We start from the raw sequence: 24,290 nt of genomic DNA on the forward strand, positions 1-24,290 counted from the left end.
ACAAAAGAATAGTTGAAAACAGAACATGCTAATATTGCAGTGTAGTAGTTTTATATTTTAAAAACTTAGTATCCTAGTTACCTTAGCAACATAATTTCTTCAAAACACGTCCAACACTCAACGTTTTAGTGTGTGTGCTCAAATTATAAATACTTTCCCACTGTCTTTCAACATGTGTGTGCAGTTATGGCGCGCACAGCATGTTGTATGGTTTCACTCCTTGTTCGCTACCTGTCACTCATTACAAATAACATGCTCTGCGATATCAGAGAAACTGATGCGCGGTATTCACCCACTTTCCTCTAATTCTCAGGTTAAAATTCCGTAACAGCTTACTCTAGCACACCAAGTGTCAAACGCATAAAGGTATGTCTTGTTTAATTTTGATGCCGGATTTTTTTTCTGTCAAACTTTTGGAGAGGCTAAGTAAGCCTTTAAAGAAATTTACTTGTTATCGTTCTAAAATTTAGTGTAAATTATTTTTTCTTGCTAAATGCTAAATTTGGGTTTCCTTTATGGTAGAGTTTGACTCAGATGACGCAACAAAGAAAAAACTAATAAGTGGTAGGGTGCGTCGTAATTGGCGCAATATCTAGGACCTGTTAAACACAACAAATAGGAAATCTGAATAAATGACGGTAGGCAGCTCTTCTTATGTAACCTTTTACATTGTTTATAAATCCCATGTGGGGCTTCATTTGTGTTAAATGTGTATAGAATCAACTGAAAACTTATGAGTAGTTACCTGCAAAAGACAGGGAATTAATTGATCCTAACCAAATGAGTAGGAACCCTGACATTATGGCCCGAGATTGATGTCCCTATTTTTCGTTTACAAAATCTGGCAACCCTCACTATGGGAAAATTGTATAACTAATTACATATCAAAGAAAATTTCAAAAATTGTCTTGGTACATCGGAAGAAATTGGTTAATTCTTTTCCGTAAATTGTTCTTACCCTGTTTGAGTTGGTAAACAATTTAAGTAATGGTTTCACTTAAAAAAATCTGAAGTAATTCAAGTGATATTTTATTAATGAAAGTGTAATAAATGAAAAACTATAAACAATTATATTCACAAATTTACATTAATTTTTCAAAATTAACAGCATATACATTAAATTGGTTATATTACTAAACAAAATTATATATCACTATGATTGACAGTCCTTTACCGTTACTTCTGATACACATTCACATAAACTACGGTTGTATATATTTCAAAAAAATATTCCTGAAAAAAGTAATGCTAACAAAATATTACAAAACGTTAATATTCATCTATATCATTTTCTGCTTCTGTGGTATCCATTCCTACTTCTTCATAATCTTTTTCTAAGGCCGCCATATCCTCTCGAGCCTCTGTAAATTCCCCTTCTTCCATGCCTTCGCCCACGTACCAATGAACGAAAGCTCTCTTAGCAAACATTAAGTCGTACTTGTGATTGAGACGACTCCAGGCCTCTGCAATGGCAGTAGTGTTGCTTAGCATGCACACAGCTCGAAGAACCTTGGCCAAATCTCCGCCAGGTACAACAGTGGGTGCTCTGTAATTAATACCTACTTTGAATCCAGTAGGCGACCAATCAACAAATTGAACATTTCGTCGAGCCTTTATAGCGGCGATTGCAGCATTTACATCCTTAGGAACAACATCGCCTCTATACAAGACGCAGCATGCCATGTACTTCCCATGACGAGGATCACATTTCACCATTTGATTCGAAGGCTCAAAACAGGAATTTGTAATTTCTGAAACAGTCATTTGTTCATGGTATGCCTTTTCTGCAGAAATCACTGGAGCGTAAGTGACAAGAGGAAAATGAATTCGAGGATATGGGACAAGATTAGTTTGGAATTCTGTTAAATCTACGTTCAAAGCCCCTTCAAAGCGGAGAGAAGCTGTTATTGAAGACACTACTTGACCCACGAGACGATTTAAATTTATGTAGCCTGGTCTATCGATTCCCAAATTTCTCCTACAGAGGTCGTAAATTGCTTCATTGTCGACCATGAATGCACAATCTGAATGTTCTAAAGTCGTGTGAGTCGTTAGAATGGAGTTATATGGTTCGACTACAGCTGTGGCTACCTGTAAATAGAAAAAACTTGTTTAGGAAGTCAGTTTTGAAATAATTGTGACTATTTTAAACTTTTCTCCTTGTAAAATGAAACTTTACTGGTAACTTATTTGAGTAGACTTTTCGCGACTCAGTAATGTTCCAGAGCACTAACAGACCAGTATAGCGTTCGTAAATTCTGTGTGCGTGGTTCCAGGCTAAAAGCTTCAAAGCTATATCAAAATTTTTCACATAGCTTCAGGAAAACATTCAAGAGACTAGAGATAGCTTTAGCTTAGAAATTAAGAAATAAATACAAACTTCAAGAAATGGTGTGTGAAATACAAAGACTTGCAGGATTTTATCACCAACTTCATACTTGGACTATGAACGTTTCTCTTGTATATTGAACCTTAAGGGATTACATCCAAGATTGATTGCTAATATCAATGGTAAAAAGGTGTTCGCAGTTGATTAAATATCTAATTGCGCTTTTTATACTAATTTGAGAATGAATCCACCGGAACTATTTTTATACATATCCGTAAATGAAGCCACGAGGAAAATCCATCGTGAAAATATTTAGAGTTATTTATATCACAACTCACGGTTATCTTGGTACCATGAACGGATATGTTTAAAAATAGTGCCATTGGATTCAGTCTTCAAATTAATATAAAAAGCACAATAGCAATGTATCCAAGTGTAGATACATTTCACCATTGACCAGAGTTCGTGTTGCCAACCCAACAAAGTTTTTTTTTTTCTACAAATGGCAATATGTCAAATTACATATTAAGTCTACACGTTAAAAGAAAACTAATACTACACAAATTATTCAATGTTACAAAGTAAGAGCGCTACAGTCAAGTTTCCAAATTCGGAGGCTTTTAGAACAGTAATATCGAGAGTTGGCAATGCACATCAGAAGTACTTTAGCGTTCAATCAGTACGAAATCCTGGGATGGAATTCTTCCATTTAATATTTTGGAACAAAATTCCCCTCACTGATTAGATTAGTGGGGATTTACTATCACGTAAAAATGTGTTTTTGTGGCTCGAGAAGTTTAAAAGTGGTCGAACAAATGTAACGCATGAAGAGGGAGCAGGACGGCCATCAACCTCCAGTACAGATTACAATATTCAGCAAGCTCGAGAGATGGTTCTGGCGAATAGGCGAATCACTATCGATGAGGTAGCAGGTGCTTTGAACATCAGCCATGGCTCTGCCCATCAAATCATCCACGACGAGCTCAGTTTTCATGAAGTCTGTGCACGGTGGGTACTAAGAAAGCTTACTGCAGAACAAGCTCACTCGTGTTAGGGTCTGTCAACGCTTACTTACTCGCTTCAACAACGAAGGTGATGCATTTTTAAGCAGAATAGTCACCGGCGATGAAACATGGGTTCATCACTATGAGCCAAAATCAAAGCGCCAGAGTGTGCAGTGGAAACACCCTGGATCTCCGACGCAGAAAAGATTCAAGACTGAGCCATCCGCAGGAAAGGTTATGTTAACTGTTTTGGAACTTTCAGGCAGTGTTGGGAAGTAACGTAACGCAAGTAACGCGTTACTTTTTAAGTAACGTTTCCTAGTAACGCGTTACATTTTTTCCAAAGTAACTGTAACGGTAACGCGTTACAAATTTGAGTAACGTACCTAATTTGCGTTACTTTTTTCGCGTTACATTTCGGATGAGTACAATATATGTATATTTCTTTTTCGGAAACAAATGTTTCTTTCGTGTAAGTGAATTTCTCAGAATGAAACAATCGAGCATGCACTACGTATGTCAGTGACCGACAGTCACAGACACACAGAGAAACAGATAAGATCGTAGTGCCACTTGCTATTTTTTGAAGATGAGGACAGCTTTAGGGAAATCACGTGTACTGATTGCAAGCACTTGGAAGATTTTGTTGTAGATTTTGACAGCTCCAAATCAATAAATTCAGTGAGTGAACTAGGAGTGCAATGATACCGGTAGTCGATTTTACTTTGATTGGTGGTGTTTTTATAAAGATGGAGAACGAAAATATCTTACCGTTCGAACATTTGAAAGAATATTTTTTTCTTAAGAGCTGAGGATGATGGTGGACAGAATTTAAAAGTAAAGTGTCTGAAGTGGCCCGGCGGAAAATATTTATCAACAACTAAGGTGCCATAATTAACGATTTACAATAAGGTCTTAATATGAATAAACTGTGTTCTTATGAGCAGGCTTACTTTATTACTAGAAAATAGTTTGCTGATGGTATGTAACATTGGAGTTCTTTCAGATCAGTTTGCTTATTCTAGAGTCCCGTTAATTATAGAGTAGTGTAATGTTTCTCTATATTCTTTATTTTTAATTTTACATAACATTGTTGTTATTATTATATAATTAGTTTAAGAGAATAATAATAAGCAACCATTTTTCCTAACGTATAGGGATGAGCACGAGTCAAGCTAAAACTCAACTCGACTCGACTCGAATTCGATTAGAGTTTCGAGTCAAGGGTAATATCTTCGAGTCGAGTTCCGAGCCAATTCAATTTATCGCGTCAAGTTTCGAGTCCAGTCGAGTTTGATAAATGGCTCGTTCGTTTTAAGTCGTCTTGAAATCATGGCCTGATTACACTGGAAACCGAAAGCCATGAGAATTGTAAGCTAAACAGTAATATGGAATACTTTTAGTGTCGCTCGCGAGAAGGGACACGGCTCGCATCTCGTCTCGTCTCGATAGCGAGACCACAAGAGATTTTTTATAACAAGCTCAGCTCGACTCGGCTCAACTGAGAAGATGTCTCGAGCAGGCTCACTTAGGGTGAACCATCGGCTCGAGCTGGCTTGGTAGGGATGAGCCATTTGCTTGGCTCGGCTCAACTGAGCCGAGTCGGTTGGGAGAGCTGTTGGCTCGGCTGACTTCGGGTCGATAGTGAATGAGCTGTGAGCCGAGCTGCTCGAGTCGTTGACAATTCTAAACCCTGGCCGAGCAGTTTTGAAGATATTTGGCCAGTGCCCTCTAACTTTTAACAGTGTTTGGCTCGAGCCCGAATACTCAACTTAGACCCTCAACCCAAATTCAGAAGCTCGTGAACAATGTCCTTGACTCCTAGACTTCACGACTACCGAAGTTGGCAATCAACTAGTTTTTTAGTATTCAAATACAAACCGCCTATCTTTTTATATACAGTGTTATAATAATAATAATAATAATAATAATAATAATAATAATAATAATAATAATAATAATAATAATAATAATAATAATAGCGGTAGTAATAGTTATACGGAAAATTGAAGTCATAATTTTTTTCACTTTTTTAAAGTTTCGGACCTAAAAGTAACGCGTTACTTTCGAAGTAAAGTAACAGTTACTTTTGGGGGGCAAGTAACGCGTTACATTTTAAGAGAAAGTAAAGTAACTTGTATAACGCGTTACATTTTTACAAGTAACTTACCCAACACTGCTCTCAGGGGCTCATAATGGCAGAAAAAATTAAATGAAATCTTTAACGTCCCACGGTTATGCCGGTTAGGCTAAAGGAGACTGATAATGAGAAATGAGTGAAATGGTGGAATGAAGAAAGTGGGAGGAAACAGGAGAACCCGAGAAAACCCACGAGCACTGTGTTTGTCCACCACAAAGTCCACACGGCGCGAGCTGCTCATAATGGCAGAGTTCGTAGAAAAGGGAAAGATCAACAGTACGAGTTAATAGTGAAATGTTGGAAAAGAACCTGAGCCAGCAATTCGCAACAAACGCCAGGGTTTGTTGTCGAAGAAAGTTTTGTTGTTGCATGACTATGCACGGCCACACACGGCTCATCACACTATGGAACCATCAACAAGATGAAATTTGAGTTATTGAAACAACCTTCCTACAGCCCAGACCTAGCTCCATCTGACTCACTTGTTTGGCCACTCAAGGAAGCTTTGCGTGGTCGCAGATTTGCCTCAGAGTTAGACGTGCAAAATGCGGTGCAAATGTGGCTTCACAACCAACCGAAAATCTTTTATTGGGAAGGAATACTTAAGCTCGTTGACCTTAAGCCAAGTGCATTGATAAGGAGGGAGATTACATAGAAAAAGGATGTGCATAGTATAACCCTAGCTTCATGTAAACGGCGGCGAAGCGTAATCCCACAAGTAGGGTAGGTCCGATAAACTAATAAATAGCACTTCATGTATCAAAATGTTTAAAATTATAGTCAGAATTTTATTTTCCTTATTAAGTTAAAAGAAACTACCAAATCTATTTTATAGAACTTTCTTAGCTGTATTTAACACTGTTTAGAGTTAAATTTATGTGCGTGTATACATAGTTGAATTTTTTGTTTAATTTAACAAGAATAATAATATAATCAAAAGTAGGTGGAAATAATATTTTATTATTATTCGACAAATATTTACATGAGGAAAACACGCAATAGGTTATTCCCATTTAGCTCCACTACAATTTTGAAGTGCAGTTCATATTTTCTTCTGTCTGGGATTTGCATGGGGGATAAGGGGAATTTCCTCACTTGCTGTTTTCATTTCTTGCATATTTGAAACTGGAGCGAGAGAAAAAGTAAGACATTCTTACAGTTAACTGTCAAATTTCTTGGATAAGTATCTGTTACTTGCATCTCCCACTTCAAAGCAAGTACAATACTGCATTTAATTAATGCATCATATGATAATGACTACTAGAAATGCTTTGATTCAAATGAATTTTCTTCTGAGCATTAACAAGATATTTAATATTGTATTCTATGCAATGACATATTTAAGGGGGTGGCTTCCGGGCTTAAGCACTTACCGTAATTTTATCGCAACTTTTTATTGTGTAATATATATATATATATATTGCAGAATTTTCACATTTCCAGGAATAAAGTTGGCAAAGCCCATCCCGAAACAAGCAAAGTCCTTGAAAAAAAATCTTAAATACCTCACTGATTCAATGAAATGGAAAACTCAACTAAAATTACACAGACATATTTTATCCTGTACGGTAGTCTTTGGTAAATTTATATATGTTTACTGTATCAGACTTATTTTCAACAAGTTGTCATCCAGGCCCCATGTAGGAAAAAAAAAACAGCTACTCTGAATAACTTTAAGAGTATATACCTAAATTAAACAAGATATCACTAATAGAAATATATAATTCTACACAGAAACTTCTTACACTTAAGGAAATCATTTTATAACATTAGCATTGAAAGATGCCTTCAATGCTAAAACTAAACTCTCAGAGGCGAGCCTTCGCACCTTCCCAACAATGCGTGCAATCCCCAGCAATAATAGCTTTGCTCCCTGAGCAGCATAGCCTGTCGAGCGAGCTAGTGAAGCTCAGGCGGAAGGGTCTCTAAGAGTTTCCAACCTATTATTTTGATACCGAAAAACTGAAATGTTGAAGTATTGATTATTTTGTAAGAAAACAAGGATAAATAAATATATGGTAGAAAACAGGGTAGGCTCGGCCTCAGAGCCTCATAGTACGCTTCGCCACTGCATGTCAATAAACTAGAATGGAAAGTAAATTTTTTACTTGCCCTCGTATATCAAAGAATGAAGTATATTTGCATCATATATTTCAGTTTTCATATTAAAAAAAAATACAATAGCATGTCAAGAATGACTCATCTATTATACTCTTTTTATATTATATTATATTATATTATATTATATTATATTATATTATATTATATTATATTATATTATATATAAAAGAATGACTATACAAGCATCCATAGGGATCTTCTGAATCCGGACCCTCCCCCAAAACTTCCTAACACACATTTGTACAATTTCTCAATAAAAGTATACTTGTTAAAAAATGTAGCATGAAATTTTGATCTGACAATTCATCTGTACTCATTTTTAAAAAATCTTTTTATCATTTTCTTCCAAAAATATAGGTGCAAGTATTCGGGTGCACAATAATACCCGTTCAATACTACATAAGGCCCGTATCCACGAGGAGCCGTCCCCTAAATTTTTACTGGCCCCTAAAGTTTTCACGGTAGGCTTGCAAATGAACTAAAATGGTTTGATCGTCCCCCTAACTTCAACCGCCCTCCCTATATTTTTGGGCTGGCTACGGGCCTGACTTCAGACGTAGTGGCTTATATTGGACCATCCCTCAAAACTTGGAACCTTCCGAACAAAAACTTTCTCGGTGCTTGCCTGTACTCATATACATCAGATGCTTTTCGATGGTTTGTGTTTTGTAAACATAATTGCAATGAATAACTAGAAATTTAAATACGTCAATTTTACAAGCTTTCTTCTTAACCTCAATTGAAGTTTTATATTTTCAGGTGCAGACGTAGGTCCCAATCATCTATATCACAGCTGTAAACAACTGTTGAGTTTAATTTGATTTCAAATAAACTTATGAACATTTTAGGTGAAAGATTAATCTTGTACAAGCTTACATGTAAAAAAAAAAAAAAAAAAAAAAATAGCAGTACGTTCTACTACTACTATTTTATTGCGGTATGAAAATTTAGGACTAATTAGATAGTGTACCCAAAATTCGGGGCCATAGGCCAATTCAGTTATGAGCAAATATTCTAAAATAATATTTTAAAAAAATGTTGAAAATAAGTGGTTATCAAAAAAAAAAAAAAAAAAAAAAATTCAACTGCACCAGCTGTTTAGACTCCACACTGATAAAGTACCGTACTCTATGTTAAATACAAAAGCAACGTTTCCAATTCAGCAAACTGGGAATGTGCACATTGTGTGAGGGAACCTACAATACCTCCAATCTATTTTCTAATAATGTTATATTGTTGGCACGAAGTCCCAAGAAAACAGCTTCCTGAATTGACAACGTGGCTTTTTCACTTAGAGAGGGGGGATACCAATGTGAATCAGTGTTCGTAGTTCGAGGGAAAAGGTACATTTAGCAAAAAGGGGGATTTTAAAAATAATAAAACTTGAAAACAGAAATTCTCGCGCTAACCGATTGACTAGAAATGCTTAGATTTGTCGTCTTCAGAAATAAACCAACAGAACATCAACTGTGTGTGTTCCAAGTGGCTTCCTTTGGACCCATTGTTGGCTGGGTGTATTCGTGTGTATTAAAAAAAAAATATTACAAATAGGAGCAGAAAGCACATTAATAAAATAAGTACTTGACACTTCCTTTAATATAGCTAATTTTATCATAGCTTGTCATAGGGAAAAAATGATAAAAGTGATTTTTTTAGTCAGTTGAGGGAAATTCTTACGGAAACCTACGAACACTAGTGAATACCAAACGGCTGGAGTAGTTTTTAAAAAATCCATTTTAGAGTAAAAATCTATTTTCAACAACTTTAGTCTCCATTTTCTTTTATCTTTATTCATGACCTGGGCTTATAATACACTACAATTCTCACCCTGACATTTTTCACTAAGCACTAAAAAGAAGACTAGCAGCAATATAAATACTTGAAAACTAGAGAAAGTTTGTTTTATCTTGGCACACTTTTTCCGCCAGTGCACTTGGTTGGCCTTTAAAGTATTTTTCGCTAGCACTCACGTGAACGTTTTAGCCCAATAGATGTCTCACTGGCTTTGTCGTATAGGTGACGTTAGTTGTCAGCAAGCCCATCAAATGAGGCCATTGCTATTTGGCGGGTATTTGAAGTGCTTAGTTGCCACACGTCAAGTGTGTTACAGTGATTTGTGAGTGGTGTGGCGTTTTGCTGTGTTTCCTACCGTATTGTAACTCTCAACTTAACCGTGGCGTGGCAACAACGTGTTGCAGACAGATCCATCTTTTAGGCGGGAAGTGTGCCAAGAAAAACAAACGTACTCTAATGTATGAAAATAAGTTTTTGAAAGATTTCTAATAGTTTACGTCAGACTGCAATTTCTCTTACCTGAGGAGCAGGGTAAATGGCGAATTCTAACTTGCTCTTTTTGCCATAATCCACCGAAAGTCTCTCCATTAGCAGAGAAGTGAAGCCGGAGCCAGTACCTCCTCCAAAAGAATGGAAAATTAGGAACCCTTGAAGTCCTTCGCACTGATCTGTTAACTTACGAATACGATCTAATACAATGTCCACAATCTCTTTTCCTATCGTGTAGTGGCCTCTCGCATAATTATTGGCTGCATCTTCCTTTCCAGTTATCAGCTGATCAGGATGATATAACTGTCGGTAAGGGCCCAGGCGAATTTGATCTGGAAATATAGTTTATTATATTCACAATAGATCGAAGGATGTAAGGATATTTGAACTTATTCATTTGCGAAGGAAGTGTTCATAATGCAACGAGTTCAGGGTAAATTTCTTAAGCTTACCGTTAAAGATAGGCAAATTAATTTCAGTTTCAGATAGCCCAAGGCCCAGGATACGTTTCGTGGTATGTTCTAGAAAAAAAAATCCAAAACTTTGTCTTGTAATATTAAGGTTTTCAAGGTCTGACAGGAACCTAGTTTAAAGGAGTGGAATGTAAAAATAATGAAGCAGTTGCAGTGAAGTTAGGTTCTCAAAAGAATATCAAATATCCCTTATACTTGAAAATATCCCTAATACTTACTGCGAGAAAAAGTTTTAGTATTAACATAAGAAACCTTTAGAAATCCATACATTTAGAATTCTGTCAGAGTGAAGCTACCATAAAAATATAAGTATGAATGAATAATGAAAATTTAATGACCCATATTCTAAACAGGGCTAAACCTCACAGGGGACAGGATCGAGTCGAGGTACAATACTGTGAGCAATATAGCAGCCTCATAACGCATTCAATCAAGCACCTGCCAGATAAAGGTTTCTCTAACGCTGTGATTACGATCCTCGCTCATCTCTCTCCGCATCCTCTCTACCTCGGCTTGGTGAATTGCCTTGCCTCTGATCAGTGCGCGGCTGACCTAAGAAAATATCAAATGAAATTAAATATCTCAATTTTACGTCCTACGATTATGCCGGCTAGCCTAAAGCAGAATGCGATGAGAAATGAATGAAATTGTGGAATGAAGAGTGGAAAGTAAACCCCGAGAAACCCCAAGAACACTGTCTACCAAAAAGCCCACTACATGAGCTGGGATCGAATTAGGGACCCCACTCAGGAACGCTTTACTATTGAACCATCATGTCCCCCAAAATATCAAATTGTCTTGAGTAATAGTTAATTTTGCATGCCTCAGACGAGAATCAGCCAAATTACTGAAAAATATATATCTGCTTGGTAACCAAAAGGTGAAAAAGATTTTTTTAATTCCCCAGAGGCTTTCAAAGTCAATTGGATGAGCAATATAACCAGAAGATTGTTTTATTTAATAAATTTGCTTTTAAAATACCCCCTCTCCAGTCAAAAGTCCCTATGTTGAGGAATTTATTCCTCAACTTGACAAATGACTGAGTCATCCCACATCCTGATTTGTTTGAATGTGACGTCAATGACAATATTGCTAGATCGACAATAGCTTTTTGATCATGCATTAGTGTAGATTATATTTCCGTAATTAAGTGAGCAGGGAAACTGAATAGACAACATTCTTATTTGATTTACAGGCGGAAACATTAAAAAAAAAAAATCCTCCATTCACGACGAAACCCATCTCAGGTCATAATTTTAAAATGTCGACGTGAGGAGTTTATGGTAAATAGAAAGCGTAATCAAGTACTTACCTACAACTGTAGGTTCTAGATCAACAGATATCGATCGAGGCACCCTCTTTCCTGGACCGGCCTCGCTGAAGAAAGTATTCGAGTTATCGTCATGCTGATAAACCTTGTCCGAAACTATCAAACCATCGGGCTGAATGCTATGCTCCAGACAATATAATTCCCAGCAGGAGTTACCCATCTGGACTCCAGCCTGACCAATATGAATTGAAATGCATTCACGCTGAAACAAATAATAATGTATTTTAGTCTTTCAAATAAAATTTGAGTTATAGCCAACTCATCAGGCAAAATAACTGTTGTATTTTTGTGCTTCATGGATATTTCTACAGCAACAACCCTGTTGTCCAGATTCTTAACTGATTGTTTTACTGGATTAGATATTTTAAAGCTACTCAGTCAACAGACTCTCACTTTCAAAGTTAGTGCTGTACAAATATCCTTGAGAGTCAGGTGCCATAGCTTAAATTCTATTTGGAACAGTCCTATGTGTATTGCCCTTAAATTAGCTAGGCGCTAGACTCATTACACAGTCACAATGACAACTGGAATTTTTTCGAGCCCTAGTCGAAGTCAAGGATGTTATAAAATAGAGAATCTGCCTATACGTATCTTATTCATATGAACTCAATGAAGCCAAAAAAAAAAAAAACCGAGCATCGTCTGATCCAGCACGTCTGATTGGCTACTCTCGTTTCCGCCATGTTGGCTCGAAACATTGCAATCTTAGTGGCGCAGAGTGGGCATAGTAGGTGTGGCGAAGCTGTGACGTATGGCTTCACGATTTTGTTGTATGGGCAGATCCACTATTTTATAACATCCTTGGTCGAAGTTTTGTCCACTATTATTTGCATACAGTGGCGGAACCAAGGGAGGGCCTAGGGGGCCAGGCCCCCTTGCTCAAATTTTTGGCTCTCTACACAGAGTGATACCGCTACTCACACTGCTACACAGAGTGATAGGTCGACAAACTGTGAGTTGATAGTGGATACAAGCGAAACTATTACTAAAACATCTCTCGACAATAGAGTTACCAACCACAGAATACAGTGTTTTGCAATAGTCTGCGTTCCGAGTAAAAAGCTTCAGGCTGATTTCTGTTTGTTATAGAGTAAGTTCTAATTCATTGAAATCTATCAGGTGTAAATTGCCCTCACCATCTGAACGTTCCTTTTAACCTCTGTCCATTATCTGATTATCTTCGTTGTTTTCGACAACCAGAAAAAACAAAAACAAAATCAGTCGCATTCTCATTCGCTTCGATGTTGAAAGTCATACTAAAATAAGAGATGCTTACTTACAAATAGCACGCACTGCAGTAAAACATTACACTTGTATTGGAATAAGAAGTCTTCGTACACTACGTAATTAATTTCCATTGATCACGGCGACATAGAATAAATGCATAGCATCCGTTAAATAATTTGATATTACTATCAAATAATCTTAATATCGAGACGTCTTGTTTAATATACAGTAAAAGAGAACAAAAGTTATTATTTCTGTTGTTCGTATCCCAATCATTCGAGAAAATTTAAGATACTGGATACTACCAACACCTATTTGCTACTGATACTGGTTCTCCTCGACTACCTTCTGGTCTTTTCTCTAGTACGTCTAGTTTCCTAACGCTCTTGACCGTTGGCAACTCTGTAGAAACCTGCTGCGATGTTAACAAGCTATACTAGCGATCTCCAAGGAAAACAGTCAGCGCTTGGTAGATCTATACTACTAACTAAAGCCTGAGGAAATAAGGCTAACAAAAGTCAGTGAGTGATTCTTTATAAATAAATCGTTCAGAAATATTTTCTTTTAAACGGTTTTAACTAGCTTAATCCCAAAACTGAAACTACTAGAGAAATTACGAAGTTTATCACAGAACCAGTGCTACAATCTTCTGATTACTAACCAAGTACAGGATAGTAGCATTAAGTTACTTCAACTATCTATCTATCTATCTATCTATATATATATATATATATATATATATATATATATATATATATATATGAAGTTATGTGTGTGTGTGTGTAAATAACATTTTTCATTCGTAAGAGATGGCCCCCTCAAAATTTTCTTGGGCCCTTCATTGGCCTCCCCTGAAAAAAAATTCTGGCTACGCTACTGTTTGCATAATTGTTCTATTAGGCCATATATACACACTATAGGATAGATCCTAGGAAATTTCTTACGATTTGTCCTAAAGTCAAAATCTTAACGTGTATGGCGTCAGCTCGCATATCATTTCCTGTGTTCTGAACGACCCTATGAGATTTCTCTTGTTTAGAGCATGCTCTATTTTGAAAAGAAAATTCGTAAGATTTCGATTTAAGCGACATCAGATGAGAGAAAGTGAAAACAGACAACTGATGCGGCGTGTTTTGCTAATATAACTTCTGATCGTACAGGTTTACTTTTGGTGCACCACTCAAAATAATTTTTGAAAAAATATAATTTGTCACTCATTTCCTTATTATTTCCTAAATGATTTGCGTTGAGCAACATGAAAATCTCACATGACATAAGTAAAATTCAAGGGGACCATCAAAAGCAATTATTGAAAAACTACCGATTTGCCTATAAATACGGCATCCGGATGTATACCGTAGTATAAAAACTGTAAAAATAATCCAAAATTATCGATATTAGTGTCAGATTCAGTTTTCGCGATGAATGGTAACACTTCCACAGGCGTTGACTTCCAAATACTGCCCCCATGCGAAGGATGGGTATATTGAGCTAGTAAAGTCTAACTAAACGCCCTCCAACACACTCAATATGATGTAATAGACACCTTCGCTTGAGGAAGGTAAAAAAGCAAAGAGGGAGCAGGAACGGTTCTAGACATTTCGTAACTGTAAGCAAACAATATTTAGTATGTTTTGCTTACGCTTACCCGCACCTAAAAGTGTAGAAAGTTGTAATGGGCAAAAATTCCTCAAATAAGTGTTACAATTGCAAATTTCTTCAATATCTGTAGTCTCCCTGTGAATATTAACGAAAAATGGCGAAATTATAAGTAATTGACTATAGACAGAATAAAACTCAACTTCAAGTGTAAGATTAACACATGTTTGATTTTTTACAAAGAGGTATGATCTTACGCTTCGTTAAAATATTTATCATATTTATCAGTGGCGGCTAATGTTAGTGTTGCAGCAAGCATACAACGACTAGATTTCTTCAGCATGGCAATTGGAGCGAATGTTAAGTCTCCTTTCCCCTATTTCAGAAGTTAAAGGCTCTGGTCGTTGTAGTGCTCCTGCAACGCAGTACGGATTTTAGTGAACGAGAAGGCTTTTCGTACTAGGAAAGATTTCTGAATTTTATTATACTATCAAGCATCTGCGCAAATCTGTCTTCCCATATATATATATATATATATATATATATATATATATATATATATATATATATATATATATATATATATATATATATATATATATATAAACAGACAGAGCGAGGGAAGAGTTTTACAAAAGAAAATGCTAGGACATAGAATTAGAAAGAGTTGGGAAATATGAGGAAATGTACAAGGTGAAATTATGGAATTTCGGAGGAAACAAGGGGGTATTTTGATGGCAGTAGAAAATAAGAATGGGAAGGTAGTCAGCGAGAGAGGTCATAGAAAGGTGGAAAGAATACGTTGAAGACTTATATGAGAGTAGGGATAGACCGTGTAGCCTAAATGTTGAAGTAGAAAATGAAGTAGGCGAGGATGATAAAGGTTTTAGTATTCTTAGGGATGAGTTTCAAAAGGCTATATCCGAGATTAGGAATGGAAAAGCAACCGGAATAGATAACATACCAATCGAATTCATTAAAAATATAGGAGACAAGGGAAAAATAATTATTCCGACTATGCAATGAAATATATGAAACAGGAGAATGGCCAAAAGACTTTCTGAAAACTATCATGATACCGATGGCTAAGAAATCGAACCCAAAGAGATGTGAGGATTATAGAACTATTAGTCTCATATCTCATGCAGCTAAAATTCTGCTCCGAATACTGAACAAAAGTTTATATGAAAGAACAAAGAAGTTGAGGAGGACCAGTTCGGGTTCAGAAGAGGCAAGGGCACAAGAGATGCAATTGGATTATTAAGGGCGATCGGTGAAAGATTTATAGAAAAAGGGAAAGAGGTGTATGTTATATTTATTGATCTAGAAAAGGCTTTGACCGCGTGAATTGGGAATTGTTGTTGGGAGTTCTAACAAAGATAGGGTTGGAATGGAAAGATAGAAGACCCATAAGAAACTTATACATGAACTAACAAGTAAGTGTTAGGATAGGGGAAGAACTGACGGAAGAGTGCAATTGGAAGGGGAGTTCGACAAGGATGTTGCCTTTCGCCAACACTAATGTCTATCTAGAAGAGATAATGAAAAAGTTTACATGATGGCATTTCGGTAGGAGGTACAATGATTAGATGCATAAGATTTGCAGACGATATGGCGCTTGTTGCAGAATCTGAAAAGAAAATCAATAAAATGTTAGAAAAAATGAGAAAGGGTTTTGAAGAATATGGGATGAAAATGTTAGAAAGACAAAAGTCATGGTGATTGGACTGAAGGGGTCTGTGCCAAATATAAAAGTAGGAGGGGAGAAAATAGAACAAGTGAATAGTTTTAGATATCTGGGTAGTATTCTTAGTAATAACATGAAGTGTGAACGTGAAATAAAAAGTAAGGATAGGAATGGCGAAATAAGGCTTTAGGAGGAAGAAAAGAGTTTTGTGGGACCTTGAATAAAGAGTTGAGAAAAAGACTCATAAAATGCTTCGTGTGGAGTGTTGTGTTGTATGGGGCAGAAACGTGGACATTACGTAAAGGTGATGAAAATCGACTGGAAGCCTTCGAAATGTGGGTGTGGAGAAGAATGGAAAGAATTAGTTGGGTCGAGCGGAAAACGAATGTGTTAGAAATGGTGGGTGAGAAAAAGAACACTTTTAGATATTATTAGGAAGAGAAACTGGTTGGGACATTGCCTAAGAAGAGATTGTATCATGAGGAACGTCCTAGAGGGTATGGTGGCGGGAAAGTGAGGGGGCGAAGGAGACTACAATTAATGGATGATATAAAAACAAAGATCATACGTGAAGACGAAGAGGTTAGCGGAGGACCGTAGAGCATGGAAGCTTCTCAGCTGCGGCAAGTGACCTGCCAATAAAGGTAGAATACCTATGATGATTATATATATTATATTATATACCTATGCTCACAATATTTATGAAGTTGAAAAACAATGCTGTGCAGGATCAGGGGAGCAGAATAGTCTTCAGTGGCGTATTTAGGGGGCTATTGGGCTCAAGCTCTCCTGAAATAAATTTGTTAGTTTTTCGCATTCCACGTACAATAACACTTCTTACCATTTTTACGAGTGTCATCGACTTTCCATTTTCTTATGCCTTTTGTTCAGAAATAATACTGTATTTGTCAAATTTCATTTCATGTAAGAACTACTTTTTGTTCTTTTGTCGTCCTTCATACTTTTCTGCTTTTTCTTGACGTTACTTTCTTTGGTTTCGTGTATCCTACTTTATCGACCGTTGTCAGTTGTGATTCAAGTCGGCCGTCATCAGTAACACCAAAACTAAGAGTAGTTGATAAGCGAAACTGGTGATATCCATACAAACTTGCGCGGATATCAACATGACGGGACTTTAGTTATTATAACAAAGGAAAAATTATATCGTTTAGTTATTTTTAAAGAAGGAAATGTTTGAATTAAAGAAAATCAAAACGGAGGAATAATTAGCCCGGGAAATTAGGTAGGTTAAGATCATGCTTCCTCTTTCTTTTATGAATAGAATAAAGAGTTAGATTCACTCCTAAATTTTTGTATCATATAGGATTTATCGGTCTGCAATTCTTACCATTATAACTTCAATTTATGCATAAATTAAAATATATTTAATTCTCAAACTCATGTGGGCAATTGCCCACTTCCTTTCCTGTGTTGGGCATAGCCCCTCGAAACAAAATCCTAAATACGCCATTGGTTTTCTTCAACATTGGGAGGCGGGCAGATTTGAGGCTTATTCTAGGGAAGGGAGATGAAACTCACATTACGGTAGATGCATCTGATTTCTGAGGTGAACCTGTTCTAGAGTGTATTATATATTAGGCAATGTAGATGAAGTATTAGTACATATCAGAATTACAAATCACTGCCGTGAACACATTCTGAAATCTGAATACATGCATATTTATAATTGGTATGTTTCTAATTAGGCATCCACAAAGATCCACGTTAAAATTGTTTTATAATATAATAATATAAATAATGACTTATCCAAAACTATGAAGAAAGAATATCAATTATGTATGCCTATGACACAACAATACTCTTATTTGAGCAAAATAATGATAATCTCAACCGGATTACAAGAATTGTTATAGAAATCTGACGCATGTCATATACTCTTTAGTTAACAGATGTAATCTTAAGATTATGGAGAAAAATATTCCAGCAATTAAATTCTTTTCTTTGCTTACGAAGCACCCTCTCTCAAAAGAAAAATTGAAACACGCAGAAATACGTAGGAACAAACCATGGTTCGACCAGGAATGCATTAAACTAACAGAGAAGAGAAAACAGGCAAAATTACGTTGGCTACAAAATCCGAATGAAGTAACTACACAAAATTTCGTAGACATCAGGCGGGAAACTTCCAAGATTTTTAAAACAAAGAAACGCAATTTTTTGAAAGCTAAAATTAAGGAACTTGAAGATAAAAACATTCGGGACATGTATAAAGGGATCAATTAATTTGAGAAAGGCTACCAACCTCGTGCTTATATTAAAGAAAAGTGACGGAACAGTTCTCACTGATACAGATAGCATTTTAATAGATGGAAAGATTTCTTTGACGATTTGCTTAAAACGCAGCCAAAAACTAATGTGCATGGAGAAAGGGAGATACACACCGCAGAACTGTATATTCCAGAACCCAACCGAATAGAAGTAGAAATCGCTATAAAGAAATAATTAAAGAAACAAATCTCCGGGTGTAGATGAAATTCCGGCTGAGCTAATTTTAGCTGAAGGGGGAAAATTGTGGAATAAGATACACAAACTCATCCTCCTCATCTGGAACAAGGAAGAGTTGCCACAAGAGTGGAAAGAATCTATCATTGTTCCAATCCACAAGCAAGGCGGCAAAACTGACTGTATTAATTATCGAGACATCTCTCTTGTCAACATCCCATAAAATCCTTTAAACATTCTATTAGCAAGATTGACCCCATAAGCAGATGAAATGAGGATTATCAGAACGGATTTAGACGAAATCTATCATCTATCGACCAAATATTTACCATTCGCCAAGTACTCGAAAAGAAGTGGGAATAAAATACCCCGGTACATCAACTATTTATTGATTTTAGAAAGGCTTACGACTCGGTTAGGAGAGAAACATTATACAACGTTCTTAAAGAATTTTGGAATACCGTAAAAGCTAATTAGATTAATTAAGGCATGTTTAAATGAATCCCAAAGTAAAGTCCGAGCAGGAAAATTTTTGTCCACCAGCTTTCACGCCGAGAATGGCCTGAGACAAGGAGATGCGTTGTCGCCATTATTATTCAACTTTGTCCTAGAATACGCTATAAGGAAAATCAAAGATAACAACCAGGGCCTAGAGTTGAACGGTGTTCACCAGGTTATGTCGTACGCTGATGTAAATTTAATAGAGGATGATAGGAGAATAGAAAGAAATGCAGAAGTCTTATTAAACGCTTGCAGGGACATGGGTTTAGAAGTAAATGCAGAGAAAAATAAATACATGGAAGTGCGTCGGGACCGTAATACGGCAAATTATGGATGCGTTAAAATATTAAATACTTTTGATAAAGTGGGTACTTTCAAATATCTAGGATCAATATTAAACGAAAATCATATTCAAGAAGAAATTAAATGTTGACTAAAAACAGGAAATTCATGTTACTATTCAGTTCAAAATCTCTTGTCGCTAATTCTGTCGAGGAATTTTAAGCTTAAAAAATATAAAACGATAATCATGCCTGTTCTGTATGGTTGCAAAACATGGTCTCTTACTCTGAGGGAAGAACATAGACTGAAATTATTTGCGAACAAGATCCTGAGACGAATATTCGGACCCAAGAGGAACGGGAATGGCGGAAATTTCACAACGACGAACTACATAATTTATACGGATTACCAAACATTGTTAGGGTCATCAATTCTAGTAGGCTTAGGTGGGCAGGCCACGTAGCTAGGATGAAAAAAAAAGTAGAAACGCTTTCAAAGTCTGGACTGGAAGACCAATCGGAAAACGACCATTAAGAAGACCAAGGAGCAGATGGAAGGACAATATTAAGATGGATCTCACGGAAAAAGGAATCCAAAGTAGAAACTGGATCCAGTTGGCTAAAGATAGAAGTCAATGGAGAGCTTTTGTGAACGCGGCATTGAACCTCCGGATTCCATAGGCCATAGAGTTAGTTAGCTTACGAAGCATGAGTAGATACCTAGGCTGATACTACAAATGGATTAAATGCGCATTTACTGAAAAGAAGGGTTCTACTAACATTGGGTAGTTTATATACTCTTCATATGCTAGGGTCTAGGGGAGAGGAGAAGATAAGATGTCACATGAGGTTACGTCACGCATACTTGCATACCTTTATTTTCATTAAAAATGGAAAAGCCAGGAGAAACCAATTTCATCTCACTTTCCTTTGTATTAGTGGAACACAAATCACACTTATCCCAAAAAGCACTTTTCACGTAAGATTATTGGGGGGGACAGTCCCCCAGGTCGAAGATTGGGGGGCATGTCCTTGTCCCCCTGGGATTTGCGCCAGTGCTATCAAGTAACGAACGAAATTAATGTTTATGCTTTCATATATTTAAATTACGGGACTATGCTGAAGCAAACCAATATAATGATGCCTTTAAAAAAAAGTAATAGCAGAATTATAAAATTAAAAATACGTAGTAAATTAGAAAACAAACGAAAGTAAACACGCATTTACAAATTAATTATTAGCATATGTAGATAATGAAGGATTCTTGTTGAATAATTTATGAGTTGAGTTTTTGAATTTAACGTCCCGTTCAGCAGTAAAGTAATTTATAATTAAAATTTTAATACATCAATATAAAGAATCATACTTGAGCTGCTTCGTGGCTAAAAGGTTAGCGTACGCGCCTTTGGTGCGGGAGACTCGGGTTAGATTCCCGGCGGGAACTCAAGTGGTTCGGATTCCACGTAATCAGTAGGTCCACGCCTCATAGTCTCGCTGCTGAACTGGACAAACTCAAACTCATGTGATTTCTTAATTTCCGAACACAACGAAATTCGTTTAACCATGTGTGATTTTGCTTCTGACAAGAATTGCCAATCAAGAAAAAACCATGCCTTAGAGCCTGGGTTAATGTAATGGAAGATCACATTTCTGCTTTCCAAAACATTATCCCACCAGACGTTTATGTTAAAAATTGTAAAACAGCTCTCCATCTGTGGATAGTGTTTTAGTATATACATATTTCTTTCATAGTCGACTATCCGTATACTACTGTGTGATGGGAAACGCTACAGTGCATTTGGGATTGGTTAGCAATGCTGTTTGGCGTTCTTTGTGGCTCCTGTTACACGCTAACCCTACATTTGGCAGGTTCAGAGTTTGCTTTTCAGAACGTATAACATTAATAAGCATTGTTTAGTCTCATGTGGAAGCAATGTTCTATATTCCATTCATAGTGCAGTGCTTCCTTACAACGAAGACTGATGATTTGGAATGATTTTTTTTTTTCTTCACGAATGTGTGTGTGTGTGTGTGTGTGTGTGTGTGTGGGTGTATATGTGGCATTCCTGATTCATATACCTCTCGAGTGGGTTTCGTTTTTAGTGATTGTGTTGTGTATGTGTTCTAATACTGTGAATGATTTACAATTCTGAATCAATTCTATATAATGAATTCTGTATAAAAGATAAAAAAGAAGTAATTTTCCCAGCTCTCGGCTGAGGAGAAACTTGCGATTCAAGAACTTGGAAGGCCATTGCCAGACGTAGACATAGTAGGCCTACAGAGCATCAAAACAGGTAAAAGGCAGTTCATGAGTGTTCAAAAAAGATATATACAATATTAATGATTGGTTGTGTGGGTGCGAAGTAAAAAATGCACTATTTTGCTTTCCGTGTTTTTGTTTGGTGGTGAAGAATCGTGGACAAAATCAGGCTTAACAGATTTAAACCATTTATGCTCAAACTTTAAAAAAAACGAATCTTCGGCTTCACATGAGAAGAGTTTTAAAATTCACACTTTTGGAAAAGTAAATATTGCTTTGCAACTGGACAGTGCTTATACGGGAAAACTGGAAGTACAATGAAAAAGTCAAAAGTAACAGGTGCGTACTGAATATTATCATAAACTGTGTTCGGTTTTGTGGCGTTTTTGAACTTTAAGGGGCACGATGAAACTGACTCGCCCTCCAATCCGGGAGTATTTAGAGGATTAATCAGTGGCGGCCGGTGGGTTGTGGTGTTCAAGTGTTGCAGTACGAACGATCGGAGACAGAAGATATAAAGTGGACTCATTGACTAATCAACATAAATTTAGATGCAAAACCTATGTGACATGTTAAATAAAATTCTGTTTTTAAAATATAAAAAATGCAGAACATTTTATCCGATTAATCACCTTATTTAATTAGTAAGTTCATTCTCCTCTCTTTGATTGGAGCAAATCTGCCTAATACATACTGATTGAACTCTGGTATTCTTATTGTCAGTTCTTTTTAGATGGAAAGCATAACCAATGGTGATAACCTTTCTTGGGACATTCAATTTCTTGAAAGTGTAAATTCTTTTTGATGTGGAAAAACTATCTTTTGCTGATGCCATAGGTACAGTTAATATTAATTTTATAAGCTTTGTAAATTCACTAAATATTTTTTCTAGATTATTGCGAACAATTCATTCTAGCAAACTCAGTCCCTGACAGTCATCCGAATTCCTCTTCAGCGTAGACTGAAGAGAGTTCGTAGCCGAGATTACGAACATATATATAAATGTACATTGAACACATTTTATTCACAGTTTATCTAGGAAAATTTAAAATAAATTGTGGAAATTTATCTAGTGCAAACGTTACTGCCATATGCTGTGATGTAAATTTAAACCGGATTTTTTTTTCGAACACACTCCTGAATTGCCCTTTGCTTGTTTTGTCTAAGCCTTAAGTTTTTCCTCAGCTGAAAGATGTGCATTTTTTGGGGTCTAGGTCATAACTCTCACAGCCAAAACCCCCCACACTCAAGAAATGTCAAAACGCCCCCAGAGTGTCATAACTCCCACACAAATGGACAAAACACCCACACGTAGCAATGGTCACAATCCCTACATAAATGGACAAAACTCCCACACAATCGGACAAACCTCCCACACTGAAATGATCATGGTTGCAAATCTTGTAAGTTTGACACGCTGAAAATAATGAAAAGAAGTACAAGGGGATTTGTCCACTTATCACCTCCACTTTGGATCATAAGCGTTTTTCGGACTTTTCTAAATTATTTCAGCGTGCAACCAGGATCATTTCCAAGTTTTGGGGATTTCTCCGCTGTGTGGGGTTTTTGAAATGAAAATGAAATGAAATTAAGTTTTACGTCCCACAGTTATGCCGGTTAGGCTAAAGGAGACTGTGATGATGAGAGATGAGTGAAATGGTGGAATGAAGAAAGTGGGAGGAAACGGGAGAACCCCGAGAAAACCCACGAGCACTGTGTTTGTCCACCACAAAGTCCACACGGCGCGAGCTGGGATCGAACCAGGGACCCCAAGCACCGGAGGTGAACGCTCTATCACTGAGCCACCGCGCCCCCCCTGTGGGGTTTTTGTCCATTTGTGTGGCGATTGTGACAATTTCTGCTTGTGGGAGTTTTGTCCATTTATGTGGGGATTGTGACCGTTGCTATGTGTCGGAGTTTTGTCCATTTGTGTGGGAGTTATGACCGTTGGAGGTCATGACCGCTTACCTGTGTGGGAGTTTAGGTTGTGGTGGTTTTGACGGTTCGTGCGTTTGGGAGATTTGTCCAATTGTGTGGGGGTTATGACCGATTATGTGGGCGTTGACATTTTCTGAGTGTGGGAGGTATGACTGGTCGTGGATTTGGGGGATTAGTCCATTTTTGTGGGGGTTATGACAGTTTGTGTGGGCGTTTTGACATTTTTTGACTGTGGGAGTTTTGACCTGCTCCCCCCTTTTTTTTTCGTAAGTTACAGAAGTCATGGTATAGCCTACAATTAATTCAGAATTTGTAGGTTATTTACAGAAAGCACACACAATAAAATTAAATCTAATAACCAAAACAGCTGATACAAAAGAGGTACTGGTATATGAATTGCGAATGTCATATTCATACATCAACACAGTGCATTTTTTAAGAAATCGGTACTGGGTATCCAGGCACAAAAAAGCCCTTGACACACAACACAATTCAAACGATTTTTTTCAAGTGAATTTTTGTATAATATACACTTTTAATATAACACAAAACTACGTATTTGTCAAACTTCTGCTAACCGTTTCATTTCCGATTCAACACATTGCCATCAATACAGGAGCGGACATTTTCGTTTTAACATTTTAGCGCAGA

The 24,290-nt window shown here is 36.8% G+C and overlaps 1 protein-coding gene across 1 annotated transcript in view; it reads right to left on the reverse strand.

The window, feature by feature from the left end:
* Positions 1-1,012: 1,012 nt before the first annotated feature.
* LOC145669789 (tubulin alpha chain) overlaps positions 1,013-24,290 on the reverse strand; it is a 31,000-nt gene continuing 7,722 nt past the window's right edge. Inside the window, exons 2-4 of the mRNA XM_081738131.1 lie at positions 11,663-11,882; positions 9,908-10,209; positions 1,013-2,091 (exon numbers count right to left, since the gene is read on the reverse strand). Coding sequence (XP_081594257.1) covers positions 1,270-2,091; positions 9,908-10,209; positions 11,663-11,882 — 1,344 coding nt within the window. The 3' untranslated portion in view covers positions 1,013-1,269. The remainder of the gene's footprint in view (positions 2,092-9,907; positions 10,210-11,662; positions 11,883-24,290) is intronic.

The sequence above is a fragment of the Thermobia domestica genome, chromosome 14 (assembly GCF_964235325.1).
Source record: "Thermobia domestica chromosome 14, izTheDome1.hap1.1, whole genome shotgun sequence".
Lineage (NCBI taxonomy): Eukaryota > Metazoa > Arthropoda > Insecta > Zygentoma > Lepismatidae > Thermobia > Thermobia domestica.